The sequence below is a fragment of the Podarcis erhardii genome, assembly GCF_964252035.2.
Source record: "Podarcis erhardii genome assembly, chromosome: 1".
In the NCBI taxonomy this organism is placed as follows: domain Eukaryota; kingdom Metazoa; phylum Chordata; class Lepidosauria; order Squamata; family Lacertidae; genus Podarcis; species Podarcis erhardii.
In genome coordinates, this window is record NC_138497.1 from 24,793,713 (window position 1) to 24,808,113 (window position 14,401).

The 14,401-nt window shown below is 41.8% G+C and overlaps 2 protein-coding genes across 9 annotated transcripts in view; one reads left to right on the top strand and one right to left on the bottom strand.

Moving 5' to 3' along the window:
* EML5 (EMAP like 5) overlaps positions 1-1,345 on the top strand; it is an 86,760-nt gene extending 85,415 nt beyond the window's left edge. For all 8 annotated transcript variants that reach the window (XM_081857748.1, XM_081857747.1, XM_081857750.1 and 5 more), the window contains one exon: positions 513-1,345. In XM_081857748.1, the coding sequence (XP_081713874.1) occupies positions 513-549 (37 nt within the window). In that variant the 3' untranslated portion in view covers positions 550-1,345. The remainder of the gene's footprint in view (positions 1-512) is intronic.
* Positions 1,346-11,983: 10,638 nt separating this feature from the next.
* ZC3H14 (zinc finger CCCH-type containing 14) overlaps positions 11,984-14,401 on the bottom strand; it is a 30,928-nt gene continuing 28,510 nt past the window's right edge. Inside the window, exons 15-17 of the mRNA XM_081860899.1 lie at positions 13,411-13,505; positions 12,490-12,596; positions 11,984-12,240 (exon numbers count right to left, since the gene is read on the bottom strand). Of these exons, the coding sequence (XP_081717025.1) occupies positions 12,234-12,240; positions 12,490-12,596; positions 13,411-13,505 (209 nt within the window). The 3' untranslated portion in view covers positions 11,984-12,233. The remainder of the gene's footprint in view (positions 12,241-12,489; positions 12,597-13,410; positions 13,506-14,401) is intronic.

Sequence of the window (14,401 nt, forward strand, 5' to 3'; positions counted from 1 at the left end):
CGTGTGGGAATGTTTTAATCACATGTCTGTGTTTTACATCCAGCACTGATTGCTGGAGTCTTGTGAACGGAAGTTCTATTCTGTATTGCTTTTGTGTTCTCTCTTCTCTCTGAGAACAAGAAGGAGAGGAGCCATGTTTTCCTTTGTCCTGATTTTGTATATAAATAAAGTAGCTTAGTACTCACACCCCAGAGCCTAGCTTCTGCTGATGTTGTTTCTCTGCTAATGTGTGCTCAGTGTCTCTGGACATGAGTCACAGAATCTCATCGGGAAATAAGATTGAGGAGCGGCACACAGATAAGAGTAATGGGCTGGCACATATAATGTCGTTGCCTGGTCGCCCGCCCTGCCTGCTGGCAATTACCCCGACACTCAGATGCTTGAAAGACAAGCAGTCATGTTGAACTAGCAAAAAGCCAAGCATAACAACTTTAAATATACATTGAAATTACTTTTAAAATCTATCAACTTGCTGTAACTTTTATTTCTTCTCTTTCTGTTTGAAAATACAGCATATTTGTCTGGAAATGTGTACATATGCCACATTGAGAGACATGGAGACCTTCCAAAGAGGACACTACTGAAGAGGCGTTAGTGCCCCACAATTGCAAAGAGACATTCTCCAGTGTCCAGCATGCTTCGAGAAATGGTGCTGATAAAAACAGACAACAGTCCACCTGACTGACTAGAGTCTATCAGAAGGATGGAGCACTGCAAATGTATTGAGTCTAGTCACATTACTGCAGTATCAGATATCCTACATCTGTTTCCCACTCACTGCCAGATGCTGAAACACATGGAAAGGAAGAAGTGAGTTTTGGCTCAGTGTACAGTTTCCCAATAAGATCCTGAATTTGTAATCAAGAGATGTTATTTCTGACCTAGTGCTGTACATTGCTGTGTTTACTTTCAGCATGAATGTTTAAGTACTGGGGATTGACTCTCACTCAAATAGAAGACTCCTTATTTTATTACTGAAATGAAAGCCACCTTGCAGCTCTTAAACTATAATATTTTTTTAAATGGGTGAAAATAAAATAGAAAATAAAAGAGATAAACCAGCAAAAGGTTTATCTAGTTCACAAAAAAAGTCCCAAGAATTAAGTTTGTTCCTAGGACCTGCAGAATTATATTGGTTTTAAGGCTTGGGTTGTAATCATGTCTGGTGAATGCTAGTAGACATGCGTGAACCCATTCTTCAAGGCTGATTTAGTGTTTTTGTATCACAAGCATTAAATTAGTTCTGTGAGCAGAATAACATTTGCTCACATTGTGAGTGCCTTGCCCACAACCTAAAAGTCTAACTCTGGTTTTTGCCTTGTGAATAAAAGTGTTCTCAATGAAAGATAAATCGCTGTGTTTGCTTGCAGAGCTGTGCTGGAAATGAGGACCAGGCTGCTCATGTTAATGTTTATACATTTATGAAGCTGTGGGGTGCCATTAGATGCAATAGGATTTATTAATTGCATCTTCACAGCATTGCTTAGAGAATTCAAAGTGAATAGATAATTCAGATATATTTTACCAATTATTATTATTATGCACAGAGTAAGACTCATTGAATCTCTTGCTCTCCAGCTAATAATCTTACAGCTAGTCCATTCATTCATGCATACAGGCACCCACAGATTCCACCTCAGAAGGCACATGAGGGATCATTTTTTCTCAAAGCAACCCCGTGTCAAAATCGTATCTACACAGGGAAACATTACACGCAAGTTGGCGAGTTAGATTTTTGAAATGCAAGTGCCTGTATGTTTGAAATGGTTCTAACAACCAAATGTAAGCATCAAAATAAGCATACATTCTGAATACACTGGTTTGTGCTTCTTAGTACTGTACAGGTATATACATGAGAATTGCAGGTGACAAATGAATCACTTCTGTGACGTATGTGTCCCTGGCACATTCAACTGCATGCACAGTCTTGGCACCCCTCTTTTACTTCCCTCACTGATTAGTACTGAGAAGCATCCTGACTCCTGTGTGAAACATTTTAGATCTAATTTGAGGCCAGGCACGCCCATTCCCTCTTTCTCTGAACAGTGAGAATTCAGCATCCCAGCAATCATGCAGCCTTCTGCTGGGTTCAGGTTATCTAAATCAGGGCAATGTGTGCATTGTGGGACATCAATATAATGAGATGTGAAAATAGAATTAACTCTGCCCATTGCAACATTCACAAAATTATGTTCTAGTGTTCCGCGAACCCTAATGTGAACATCAGATTTACCCCAAAGCATGCTTGAAAGCATGCTTGAAAGTGGATGGGGAGGAGGAAATCCATCTTTTGACATAACTATGCTGATTTACCATTCAGCAGAGTGTTTAACTTATTTGGGGGTAACTAAACAACATAAAATTGTCTTGAGTATTGTCTAGAATTATTTTTCCATGTACAGTAATTATACACGGCAATCCAGGAAATGTAACATCTTTTTTTTAAGCCAGTTTGATTACATATCATGTCAGAACTCTCTTCTCATAATCAAATACATGATAACATCCATAACCCATGTTTTGAAGTTGGCTTATTTAAACCATGTTTTGCGGGGTTTGGACAAAATGATGAGCTGCAGTTAATTAAAAAAACAAAGAGAAGTGAAAGCTTTCAAATTCCACCTCCCAGCTATGAAGGAAAAGGAAGAAGGAGGGGGAAGCCTGCAAGCCAGAGGCTCTCTGCAGCATTGTGAAAAACCTCTGGCTTTTTGCCTCCCAGCATCCACATTCATACAATGCGGATAAACATGTGAGCATGCTAAACCTACTATGCACTCACCAATCACTGTGATACAAGCAAACCAAATTCTTCTCCTGGTTATGTTACTTTAGACCTTATAGAACAAGCCCCCAAATTCCATTATCCTTGGCCATTGGCCATATTGGCTGGGGCTGATGGAGTCTAACAACCTCTGGAGGCCTGCAGGTCTACCAGCCACCCTCTACCAGATGCCTTGGCTTTGCACTTTTAATACCCCATAAATTAGAAGGGATTTAATGAGAGACCATGTTTGGATGGACTAATTAGGGTTTATCTGCATGCTTACCCAGCCAATGTTATTTTCCATGGTGGAGGGAAGAGCACATGTCATATTTCCACTATTTGCATACAGTGTTGTAACACAGGTGCTTAAACAAAGTGTTTATTTCTTCCCCATCAAGAGAAGAGAAGATCATATGAGTTGGGCCTGCACTACATTTTGTTTCATGAGCATGGTGGAAGGATATGTAAATAACTGTTGTTTCAAAGGCATTCGGCAAGCTGAAAGCTCAGACTGAAATAATCGCAAATGTGTCACTTTATTTTGAAAACACTAACTGTTGATACCACTCTCCAAGTATAAGCATTTGCGTAATATAGAGACTATGGTGAGATGTTCTGGAAGCCAAGCTAATTGAACAGTTACAAAAATGAGTCCCCTTTTCCAAGCAGGCATTTCAAAAACCACAAAATATATGTGTGAATGATGGTTCTATATTATGTAAGAACAAATATTAGGCACCCAAGAAACAACTTGTTATTTTCTATCCCACACTTCCTCAATAAGGAGCCCATGGCAGCAAACTTAATACATCTTAATACAATGAAAAATAAAATTCAAACATATTCAAACATTAAAAACAATAACATCCAACAACATTTTGAAACGTCTAAAAGCATTTTAAAACAATCACATTCACAGCTTGTAGTTATAAGGCTTCCAGGAACAGTACCTTTCAGCTGTCAAATGCCTGGGTGAACAGGAATGTTTTTAAGTTCCTCCTGAACGTTCATAATGAGAGAGACAGATGCATCTCACCAGGGACGGCATTCCACAAACAAGAAACCACCAAGGTTACTTCATAGGTTAAGGCTAACTGGGTAGCAGCAGCACCAACAGTACCCCTCCTGCTGATCATAGGGCCTGTGGGAATGTTCAGGGACTCAGGAGAGAATATATTGTTTAATTATATCCTTCCCAACTTTTGTTATTAAGTTCTACAATTTAGCAGAGTAACATTCCCCTTTTAAACTTACATAGCGGATAACGTCTTTGCCAGGCTTTTTTAAGCCTTTAAAATAAGTTTCCTGGTAATTCCCCTTTATTCCCTCTTTAAAAGAATGGACACGACAGTCTTGTATAAAAGTATAAAAGAGTTTACTCACATTCTGTTCACAGATGGACCCCAGAAGGCAGACTTAAGTTACAAAATATATACACGTGGAATCTATCCCATAAGGAGATAGTTCCTTTGTCCTCTCTTGGCTGGAAGCCAAGAGAGCATCTCAGGCTAAGGAGATGTTGCTTCTTCGAGGAATGGAGTCAGAGAGAGATGGCTGCCTCCCCTGTGCTATTTTTTTACCTGCACAGGTGAGGACACGCCCACCTCTGGTCACATGTAGAGGAAGTTTGTCCCAGCCCAGGAGGAAACAGGAAGTTCCGACTGGCTGGTCCAGACATCCCCTTTTTATGTCCACTCTAAGAATGTTATATTTGATTGCTCTGTGTTTCACACCCCACAGGGCCCTGTATGGTTGTTGCTTGAGGAGGTGCTCTTTTGGGCACTGTTCAGAGTTTTGTGCTAGTACTAGCACCTTGAATTGAGCCTAGTAGCTCTGACAGCCTAAGAACTGCTTTCAGGACTGGTGATGCATGGTCCCATCCAACCTAGCAGCCATTCTGCACTAGCTGCAGCCTCAGATGATGTTCAGGTGCAGCCCCATGTATAGTTCATTACTGTAGTTCAGGCAGGAGGTCACCAGAGCATGGACAACTGAGGTCAGGCTATCCAGTGCTGGAACAGCTAAGCAGAGCATAAGCACTCATAGCCATGGAAACCTCTTGAGAGGTTAGTAATGGCAGACTAGGGATGCTCCAGATTCATAGATGACAGCTCCAAACCATGTCATAAAGATGTTAAATAGTGCAGGAGACAGCATAGCCCCTTTCAGCACCCCACAGATCAAAAGCCGTGAGGCTGAGCAATAGTCTCTGCCAATAGGGGTGAAACCACCATAATATGGTGCCTCCAACTCATGCTTCTGAGGCATTCCAGAAGGACACCATGGTCAATGGTGTCAAAAGCCATTGAGAGATCAAGCAAAATGAATAGGGGTACAGTCCCTTTAGGGCAATCAAGACTGTTTCAGTGCAAAAACTGGGTCTGAAACAAGACTGAAATGGGCATATATTGGGCCTGCTTCCTCCAGGCATATCTGCAGCCGGTCAACTACTAACCTCCTGATCACCTTGCCCAGAAAGGAAATGGCTCCATCTTTATTACAGCAGTAAATAGTAATGTATAAATTGCATACTCTGTGAATACATCCATTTCAGCAGGTCTCCTGGTAAGGGGCACACGGCACAGGCAGTTAGTGACTGTGCCATGTGCCAGCCCTCCTTCAAACCTGGGAAATTGTGGTTGTCCTTTCAGCCAGCCTTTGGGTCTGCGGCTGCTATTGTTGAATGCCAAACCAGCTTTGAATAACACCTCTCTCAACCATGATTTGATTGTGGATGAGGAGGCTGATCTGGTCTGTGTTACAGATCTGGATGGGTAAGCAGGAAGGGGTTGGTCTGTACCAGATCCAGGAGCTCTTGGAGGAAAATGATTTTCTAGATCCCTTTCAATCAGGGTTTAGGTCTGGTTTAGGCACAGAAACTGCTTTGGCCACCTTGTATGATGGAAGCAAGGAACCACTGTTGGAAGAGAGACAGGGAAAATGTGTCCTTGTCAATTGGCTTTCGATACCATTGGACATGATATCCTTCTGGGGCAACTGTCCAAGCTAGGAGTGGGTGGCACCGCTTTGTGGTGGTTCTGGTCTTGGATGGTCTTTTCCAGAGGGTGATGCTTGGGGAGTGCTCATTGGCCCTGTGGAATCTTCAATGTGTGGTTCCTCAGGGTACAATCTCCTATGCTGTTTAACATCTACACAAAACTTCTGAGTGGGGTTATCCAGCGTTTTACAGTGCACTATCAGCAGTATGCTGATGACACATACCTGCAGGTGTAGCAGTGGATGTACTGGACCATTGTTTTGCCTTGGTAATGGACTGGATGAGAACCAATAAACTGAAGCTCAATCCAGCTAAGACTGAAACACTCTTAGTGGGCGGTTTGCTAAACCAGATGGCTGTGAGGTTGCTTGCTCTTCATGGGGTTACATGCCCTCTGAAGGAGCGGGTATGTAGCTTAGGGATACTTCTGGGTCCTTTGCTGTCACTTGAGGCTAAGATTGCTTCATTGGCACAGAATGCCTTTGGCTGGTGGCCTAGCTGCACTCCTAGAAAGGGATGGCCTAACCTATGTCATCTATGCTGTGGTAACCTCTAGGTTAGATTACTGCAATGTGTTATGTGTGGGGCTGCCTCTGAAAGCAGTTCAGAAACTTCATCTGGTACAGAATTCAAGGCCAGGTTGCTCATCAGCGAAAGGCAGTTTGAGTTCCTGGCCCAACTGCACTAGCTGCCAATTAGCTTCTGGGCCCAATTCAAAGTGCTGGTTTTGACCTACATATAAAGCCTTAAACAGCTCAGGACCGCTATAGCTCAAGGACCACCTCTCTCCATATGAACCTACCTGAGATCCTCATCGGAGACTCTTCATCGTGTGCCTCCTTGAGAGGTCCAGTTTGACAACACGAAAACAGGCCTTCTCTGCAGTGGCTCCCCATTTGTGGAATGCTCTCCCCAGGAAGGCTCACCCGGCACCTGCATTACATTAACTTTAGGCGCTGTCAGAGCCGCCCCTAGGTCCCAGCTCACAAAGGACCAACGCCCGGCTGTAGTTATGTACAAAAGTCTTTATTGAAGTTCAGTTTCCATTTCAAAGCCGCAGCGTGCAACTCTACATCTTAAAGCCTAGACCGGCGAAGTCCCGTCTGAGTCTCCGCCCCCCTGACACCAGTTTAAGACTCTAGCCTTGCTCCACCTCTTCCTTAGCTCCTTCCTCCTCTGGGCCCTCCTGCCCGCTGGGGTTTCATCCTTTCTGGACTCTTCTGACGCTGACCCCCCTGATTCTTGCCCCTCCTTCCGGCGGGCTTTAGGACCTGGTTCCCTATCTGGGCTACCTGCTGTGCCGCTCGCCTGTACATTTGAACTTGGCGCGCGCGCCCAGCCGGTAACCTTCCTCTCGACCGTTCCCTCGCTCTCCGACGGAGGCGTGGTCAACCCTGACTCATCTTCTCTCGCTGGTGGTGAATACGCTGGCCCTGATACCTGGGACCCTTCCCCCCCACTATGCTCTGGTGGGGAAGCTGGCCCTGATTTCCAACTGCTGCTCTGGGAGTCCCCGCTGGCCCCTTGCTTCTGGGGTGTCCCCCTTGGGGCCCCCCTTGCCCTGGCCATCGGCGCCCCCTTCTGTGAATCTTCCGATTCGCTGGAGAGGCTCATGGAATCTCTCGGGCTACTGTCATCTTCTCCTACACTGCCCTCGGATTGCTCCCCCTCGCTCTCCATCTCCTCCCCTCCCTGCGCTCCCGCTGCATCCCTGACAGGCGCCAAGTGAAAATCTTTCTCTATAACCAGGCCTTGGGCTGATTAACATTCTATGGACTTCTAAAGGTCTTTGTGGGTGGGTGGGGGTTTATTGGTTTGTTTTTATTATGCATTTTGTGTTCTCATTTTGTATTTTTATGTTGTGAACCATCCTGTGATTGTCGGGAAAAGGGTGGTATGCAAATTTAATAAATAAATAACAATGAAAAATATTGAGTTTAACTAATTTTGAATACCACCCAAATGCTTTTTACAGCATGATAACCTTTGCACATAGTGAAATCTCTGGGCCTCTGGGAAGGAGGGCCCTAATGCCAAATGCAGTTCACAGACAACACACTTAAAGAGCTCCAAAAATACAGCCTGTGGAGTGTAGGGGGAGCTTCAAAGTCTGTAACTGGCTGCTACTCCGTTATACAAAATAGGCAGCTGTCCCTGGATTCATATCCCCCCCTACCCACAAGCATTTTCTATCTATTATGGTTGCAAAATGAGAGACAAATTCTAGCATAGTACCAAACCCAGAAGTCCATACAGACTTGTTCTTGCGTAGGTATGCAACTCATAACAAAAATGGCGCAGAAAAACCACATAGGAATGGGAATGAGTAGGGAGCTGCCGCACAACTTAAGGGGCTCCAGGAGTGAAACAAAAACTTATGAGAAAGACATAGCCAGCCAAAGGTGGACTTTGGTAATATTTTGTAATATGGCAAGGCCTGTGCAGGGCCAAAATTTAGTGCCTCCAAGTGGATCTTCTTGATTATGGATCTTCTTAAGATTTGTGCCCTCTTGGCTTGGTGCTCTGTGCGGGGGAACCATTTGCACCGCCTTAAAGCTGGCGCAGCTCCAGCCCTGCAAAGTCTACAGGTTGTGGCACACAACAGCTTTCTGTATTTGCAGATTCCTAGCCTGTTACTTCTCAGGTTCCTCCTATCCAGCACTTGGGAAACTCTCTGGCAAATGTTTGTGCCCCCTAGAGGCACAAGCCTCACACTTCCAAGAACCATGAGATTTGGATAACCATTTAGTCTGAGAGGACACTGATTTCATTCATTTGCAAGATATGGGCCCCTAACTAATTCTGTATTTTGCTTTGCATCTAGTGAAAAGTAGCCATTTTAGAAATTCAATTTTCATGGATTCTCCTAAATAGGAATTACCACAGACCATCCTTTAATAACTCCCTGCCCCTGAATAAAATATTATTTAGAATAAAAAACACAATTCCATAATTAAAATTTCTCAAGAGTCTGATGTAGAACACTATTTTTTTTAAGCAAAATGTGTTGAGTGTAGAATTCATATTTCAGGTGCATGAATGTTAGTTTCTAAACTCCAGACTGTATCCTGCTATGGCCATGAAGGCTGGTGAATATTTTGAGAATTCTGTAAATTATTATTTTAACCCCAACCCCAAATGCATGAAATCTTGCACAAACTACATGACTTTGTGGTTCACTTCTTTTGAAAAATCTTGGTGCTTTCAATGCTTTTCCATAATGATAACACCTGGTTTTTTTGTTTTTGTTTTCATTTTATTGCAAATATTTCATTATGATTGTGCTTTGGAGCCTTGGGGAATCTAAAGTAATTTAAAAGAACAATTGTGCGGCTAAATGTAAAGCTTCACCTTGCTGCAGAGTTCTTGAATACAGAACCTTGGCTTAGAAAACATTGATTTATTTGCAAACAATATAACATTTTAGTTGCTTTTTCTTGTAAGTGTGACTCAAGATAATAAGGGCAAAACTATAGACTAATGATGCTTACTGAAAATTTATAATTGTAGGACTGAACAGACATCCTTTTGAACTCATCCAGTGTCTGTCTGTCTCTCTTCCTCTCTCTCTGTGTGTGTTTGAAATTAATAGGGAATACAGTTTTAACAGCTGGCACCTGGTAAAGTGACCTGTGATCCTAAACCACTTGATAACATTCAATAAATTGGTCCAAAATCATAGGATGTACAAAGGAAGGCAAATTATGTATTTAAATGGACCTATACAGTACTCTGTATTTAGAGAACAGCTCTGTGCCACATCTGACCCCCAACAAATCCAGTCCAACAGCTATGTTTGGCGACCCACAACAGATTTGATATACAGTACTAAGTTTTCTGCTTGCACAGGAAAGCAAAGAACCACGCAAAGTAGGGGAAAGTTGTCAAGCACCTAGCACGTGGGTGGTGATGGGCTGGATTTGACCATCTCTACAGGACTAATACAAAACATGCAAAGTTTGGAAAACTTTGGCATTACAACAAACAAAACATCTGCAGGGTGCATTGCAAGTAGTAACAGAGGATGCATTATCCGACCCACTATGCTGGTGAAACCTAAACTTACCCACTTACTTGACGTCCCTTGTACTACTTATTTTGAATCAAGTTGCCCTGAAATCAACAGGACTTGCTTCCAAATAAATGTTTTGGATCTCAGGCTGAGAGGCACCAGAAAGTGTGTTTAGAGGGATTTATTGATGGTTGGTTTGTCTGAAGCCAGATTGGAGAAGATGTGGGTGGGAATTGGGTCAACAGAACCTTGTTTTCGATTTTCCCAGTGAGCGCTGGCAACTGCAGGTTAAGCTGCACAGTATTAAAGGTCAGCTTCTGCCACAAAGGGCTTAATATCGCCAGGCTGCTTCCAGCCATTTTAGGCCACAGCCAAAGAGGGCCAGCCCAAGACGTTTTGGCACCTGAGGCAGACCACAAATTGGCACCTCCTTCCCTACCAAGGAAGAAGGGGTGAGAGGAGATCTCTATAAGAAACAAAGGGAAAATAAATATATACAATGGAATGTGCTGCCTCTGTGTTTCCGCTGCTTGAAGCAGTTGCCTCTCCTTTTCTCATGTGAGGGCAGCTCCTGGCTAGTTTTGTCCTCAGTGAAACAGGAATAGCTTCCTGCAAATTGAAAGTATTTCCATAAACAAGGTTACAAATAAGTATCTGAATATGCGATTTCCAAAAGCCCTGAAGTATTCATCATTTAACTAGAAATGCCATGCTATCACGGTTCCTATTTTTTTTAACACAACACACTTTTTATGCCCTTCACTGTCTGTTTTACCACATTTCACTGAAATTCCTGGAACAATTTATTTTCTAGGTCCCCAATATCTCACTCTAACGTGTTTGTCAGATGATCCATTTTGCTTTAACAGCAGCAACAAAATGTTACGTCCAACTATAACCCAAAGGTGTATGTTAACTGTGACCTTTATTACAGTAGCAAATTGTGTTCTCTTTTGGGTTTTCATCATAAAGAGCTAATCCCTATGATCAAATAATCTTAGAATTTGTCATTTAAAAAGTGTATCAGTTAAGCCTTTTTTGCATAAATCAAGTTTTTTATTTAAAAAAATCCGAAAACAAAGATTTTGAAATAATTTCCTCGGTTGTTAAATTTCAGAATTCAAGAATATATTGGTCAAACTTGAGTTTAAAATGTGGAGTTAACTTTTGTTTTCCGATATCTAATGTAAATATTTGTACAGAATATTATCTTTTGTATATTTTTGTGAAAATGTAGTTCCCCAAAAGATACAAAAGATTTAATAAAAAATACATTTATGTTACTGCTTAATCTTTTATATTATACCCTAAGGAGCCCAGAAGAACACCCATTTCTGCCATTTAGATTCCAGGATATACCTATGTATAATTATAGCAGAGTACTGTTTCAAGGAAAACCAGTACTTCAATACACAGATTATTAGCAGGCCTGTCCATACTCCTTCGCTCCTGAGACTAGCCATCCAGACTAACTGCAATGAAGGCAACAGATACAATTTAGGCCTTTCCCTAAACAGCAGTTAGAAGACAGAATGCTCTTTCCCTCATACAAACTACCTTCCAGGAGTGAACTCTAAAGCAAAGCTGAAGGATACGTCAATAACTTAACAGCTAGCCAGACTAACCAGGTTTACAGTCAAACTTTAAAATCTGGTTTCAAATGCTAGCCGTAGCAAGCTTTGACACCAGTACTAACTGCCCAACCCCTTCACGTTACCAATTTGAATAAACTGGGAGAGGGAAATTCAGTCTGTTGGGATGGGGTGCTGACAGCTGACCTGCAGTTATATCTCTCCACCAGCCTGATTTCCATTCAAAATAGTTCTATTTAATTTATTCCATTTATATCTTGCCTTTCTTCCCAGTTGGTCTCTCATTCAGGCACTGACCAGTCCCAGACCTATCATAATCCACATACTTTAGATTTTATTAAATTGGTAACATTTCCCTACCTTTAAGAGCTTGCTTACTATTTTCTAGAAAAGAAATTTAAATGGCAAAAAATAAGGTGAGGTAATCTATACTGAAGATGATGGTTTCTTTAAAGCACATATGAGTTATATTACTTTAACAACGATTTCCCAAAACAAACAGTTTCTTTGTAATGAAGTAATTTTTTCCAGTCGTGGAATGGATGGTCCCAAGGAGATTTGTTAAATTGTGAGCAAAAGGAGAAACTTACTGGCCCAACGTAAGTAGGACAATAACCGTGCCTTGACATTTTTATTAGTCTTAAAGCAAAATCCTCTTCTCTACTGACATTTTTACAGTAAAAATATGTAAAACCAGTTATTAAATATACAAGTTTTGAAAATTTCACATTTCAAGTAGGCAATCGACTTCATTTTATGAAACAATATAGATTCAAGGCCTGGCATATACAATAGCTTTTACAGCATCTTGTTCCATCAGTGACTAGCCGCCATCATTGTACAATGATGAATTATGGGTTGTGCAAATTATTCACTGAAAAAAATAAATACAGAAAATTAGAAAATGTGTCATGATAATTATCGTTCTGCCCTAAAAATCACCAATCCCCTATATTTCAAAATTAGGGAGAGCAAAACTCTGAAAAATGAGTTTTCAACATATGATGAAGAACTGCTCAAGTTTCTTACAGTTTTTGCCTAACAAGCTTGTTAAGCAGAATGATCATGCATTTTCATGTTTGATGAGCATGTGCAATTTAACAGAGTAAGAGAAATACATTACCTAGTTTGGGTTCGGGTCCATTTTAAGGCATGACGTGGTGGTACAGAAACAGAAGGATGGTAAAACGTACAGTCGACTCTGGTACACTGAGTGTTAAACCTGCAATGCTAAGAAAATAACGGGACTGAGAAAAGGCAATGGCAAGGGAGTTCAGTTTTGCTTGTTTAGTCGAATCCATAGAGTGTACACTACTTGCACATTTCTATTTACAGCATATCTTTAATACAACCTTTCAAATATATGACTTGGGTTATCTTAACATAGGGTGGAAGATTTCTGTGGTCGATTGACTACTACAAATCCTAGGACCAGTTCAATAAAATTCACTTGATGAATAGCACCTGATGAACATGTGAACTGAGTCAATGTAAAAACATTGTATTTATAAGGTGATATGAAATTCCCATCTGGATTGTTATCGACTGTTCATTCACAGATGCATATCACCATGTGATGTCGCATACATCAAGGAATGAATATGCATACGGCAACCAAATCCTACAATGGAAGGGGAAGTCCATTTTCACTTATTTCCCCCTTTCCTCTGGTGTCCCTTACTGCTGTCCCTCAGACCTGCTCCAAAGGGGGACACAATTGGATTTGACAATAGTTAAAATCTAAAATAAGGTGCATATAAATTGCAAACTAGGACTACTTCTTGAGTATAACAAGATCTGTGCCTAGCCCTCCTTCCAGGTTCATATATACAATGCATGTGTGTGTGTGTGCATGCATGCACGCACACAGATGTTGTCAAGCACAGCATAAGGTACTCTTGAAGGCTGGAAATATTAATAGTGATTATTTAACGGGGCTGGGCTAATACTTCATATTCCCTGGGCACAGAATGAGTTCCACTTAAAGCTTCAGCCCAACTTTTTGAAACTTCCCCTGCAGAGGAAATGAAAATATGGTACTTACTTTGGGATGGTAGAAAGGGCACTCCATTTTCTTACAAGCAGGGAAGAATCGACAGAGTTGGCTGTTAGAAGATGTTGGCGGTGCTGGAGGTGGAGCTGCAAAACCCATTAATGGAGGAGAGAAGTGACTGATACCAGACACAACAGCGAATGGTTTCACGTGTACTGACAACAATAAAAAGACTGCAATTTCAATTCCTAAAGTTCAACTGCAGGAAATTGTTTCTGGAGCCAAGTGAGACAACCACCTTGCTGCACTAAGATGGTCTGGATCTGGCCAGTGTCTGGATGGGAGACTGTAGGATCCATTTGCTGCAAATCCCATAAGATTATGACAGACCAAATATAAATATAATGGATAAATAAGCAGTTCAAAACAAAAATTCAGGTTGCTTCAGAAAGACGCAACATTGAAGAAAACACATAACCATTTTTCCATCTGTGTTCAAAACACAGCTTTCTGCAAAATTTCATGGTCTGTGAAAGGGGAAAACACAGCTCAAATCATGTTGCACCACAAAGTTGTTTCCAAGTTGAAATGCAGGGGGAGGGGGGAGGAGAAACAGAGACTGGGAATCTTGGGTCCTCCAAGGAGGACAAGGAAGTGGCTAGCCATAACATTTGCTGGAAGCAGCAGCAATGAGCCAGGCAAAGAAGGGGAGCGCCTTCCCATCACCCCACAAGCTGTTGTCAGTCCTTGTGGGATAGAGCTGAGTTCAGAGACCTGGGCCTGCCTCCTCTTACGTTAAAAAGACAACTTCGTGATGTCTTTTAAATTATCATTCAGCAGCCTGCACTGCTGCAACCAAATATTATGAAACATGCAGACTGCAATGGTCACAACTACCAACAGCTGCAACATGATTCTATCTTATGTATTCACCATTGTTTGCAACGCACTGGTTGGTGGAGTTGTTGGCCTGGCATATTTTGTTTTAGGTTTTTTTTGGCGGTGGTGGTAGGGGGAAGGCAGAGCTGTTGAAGAGCACTGC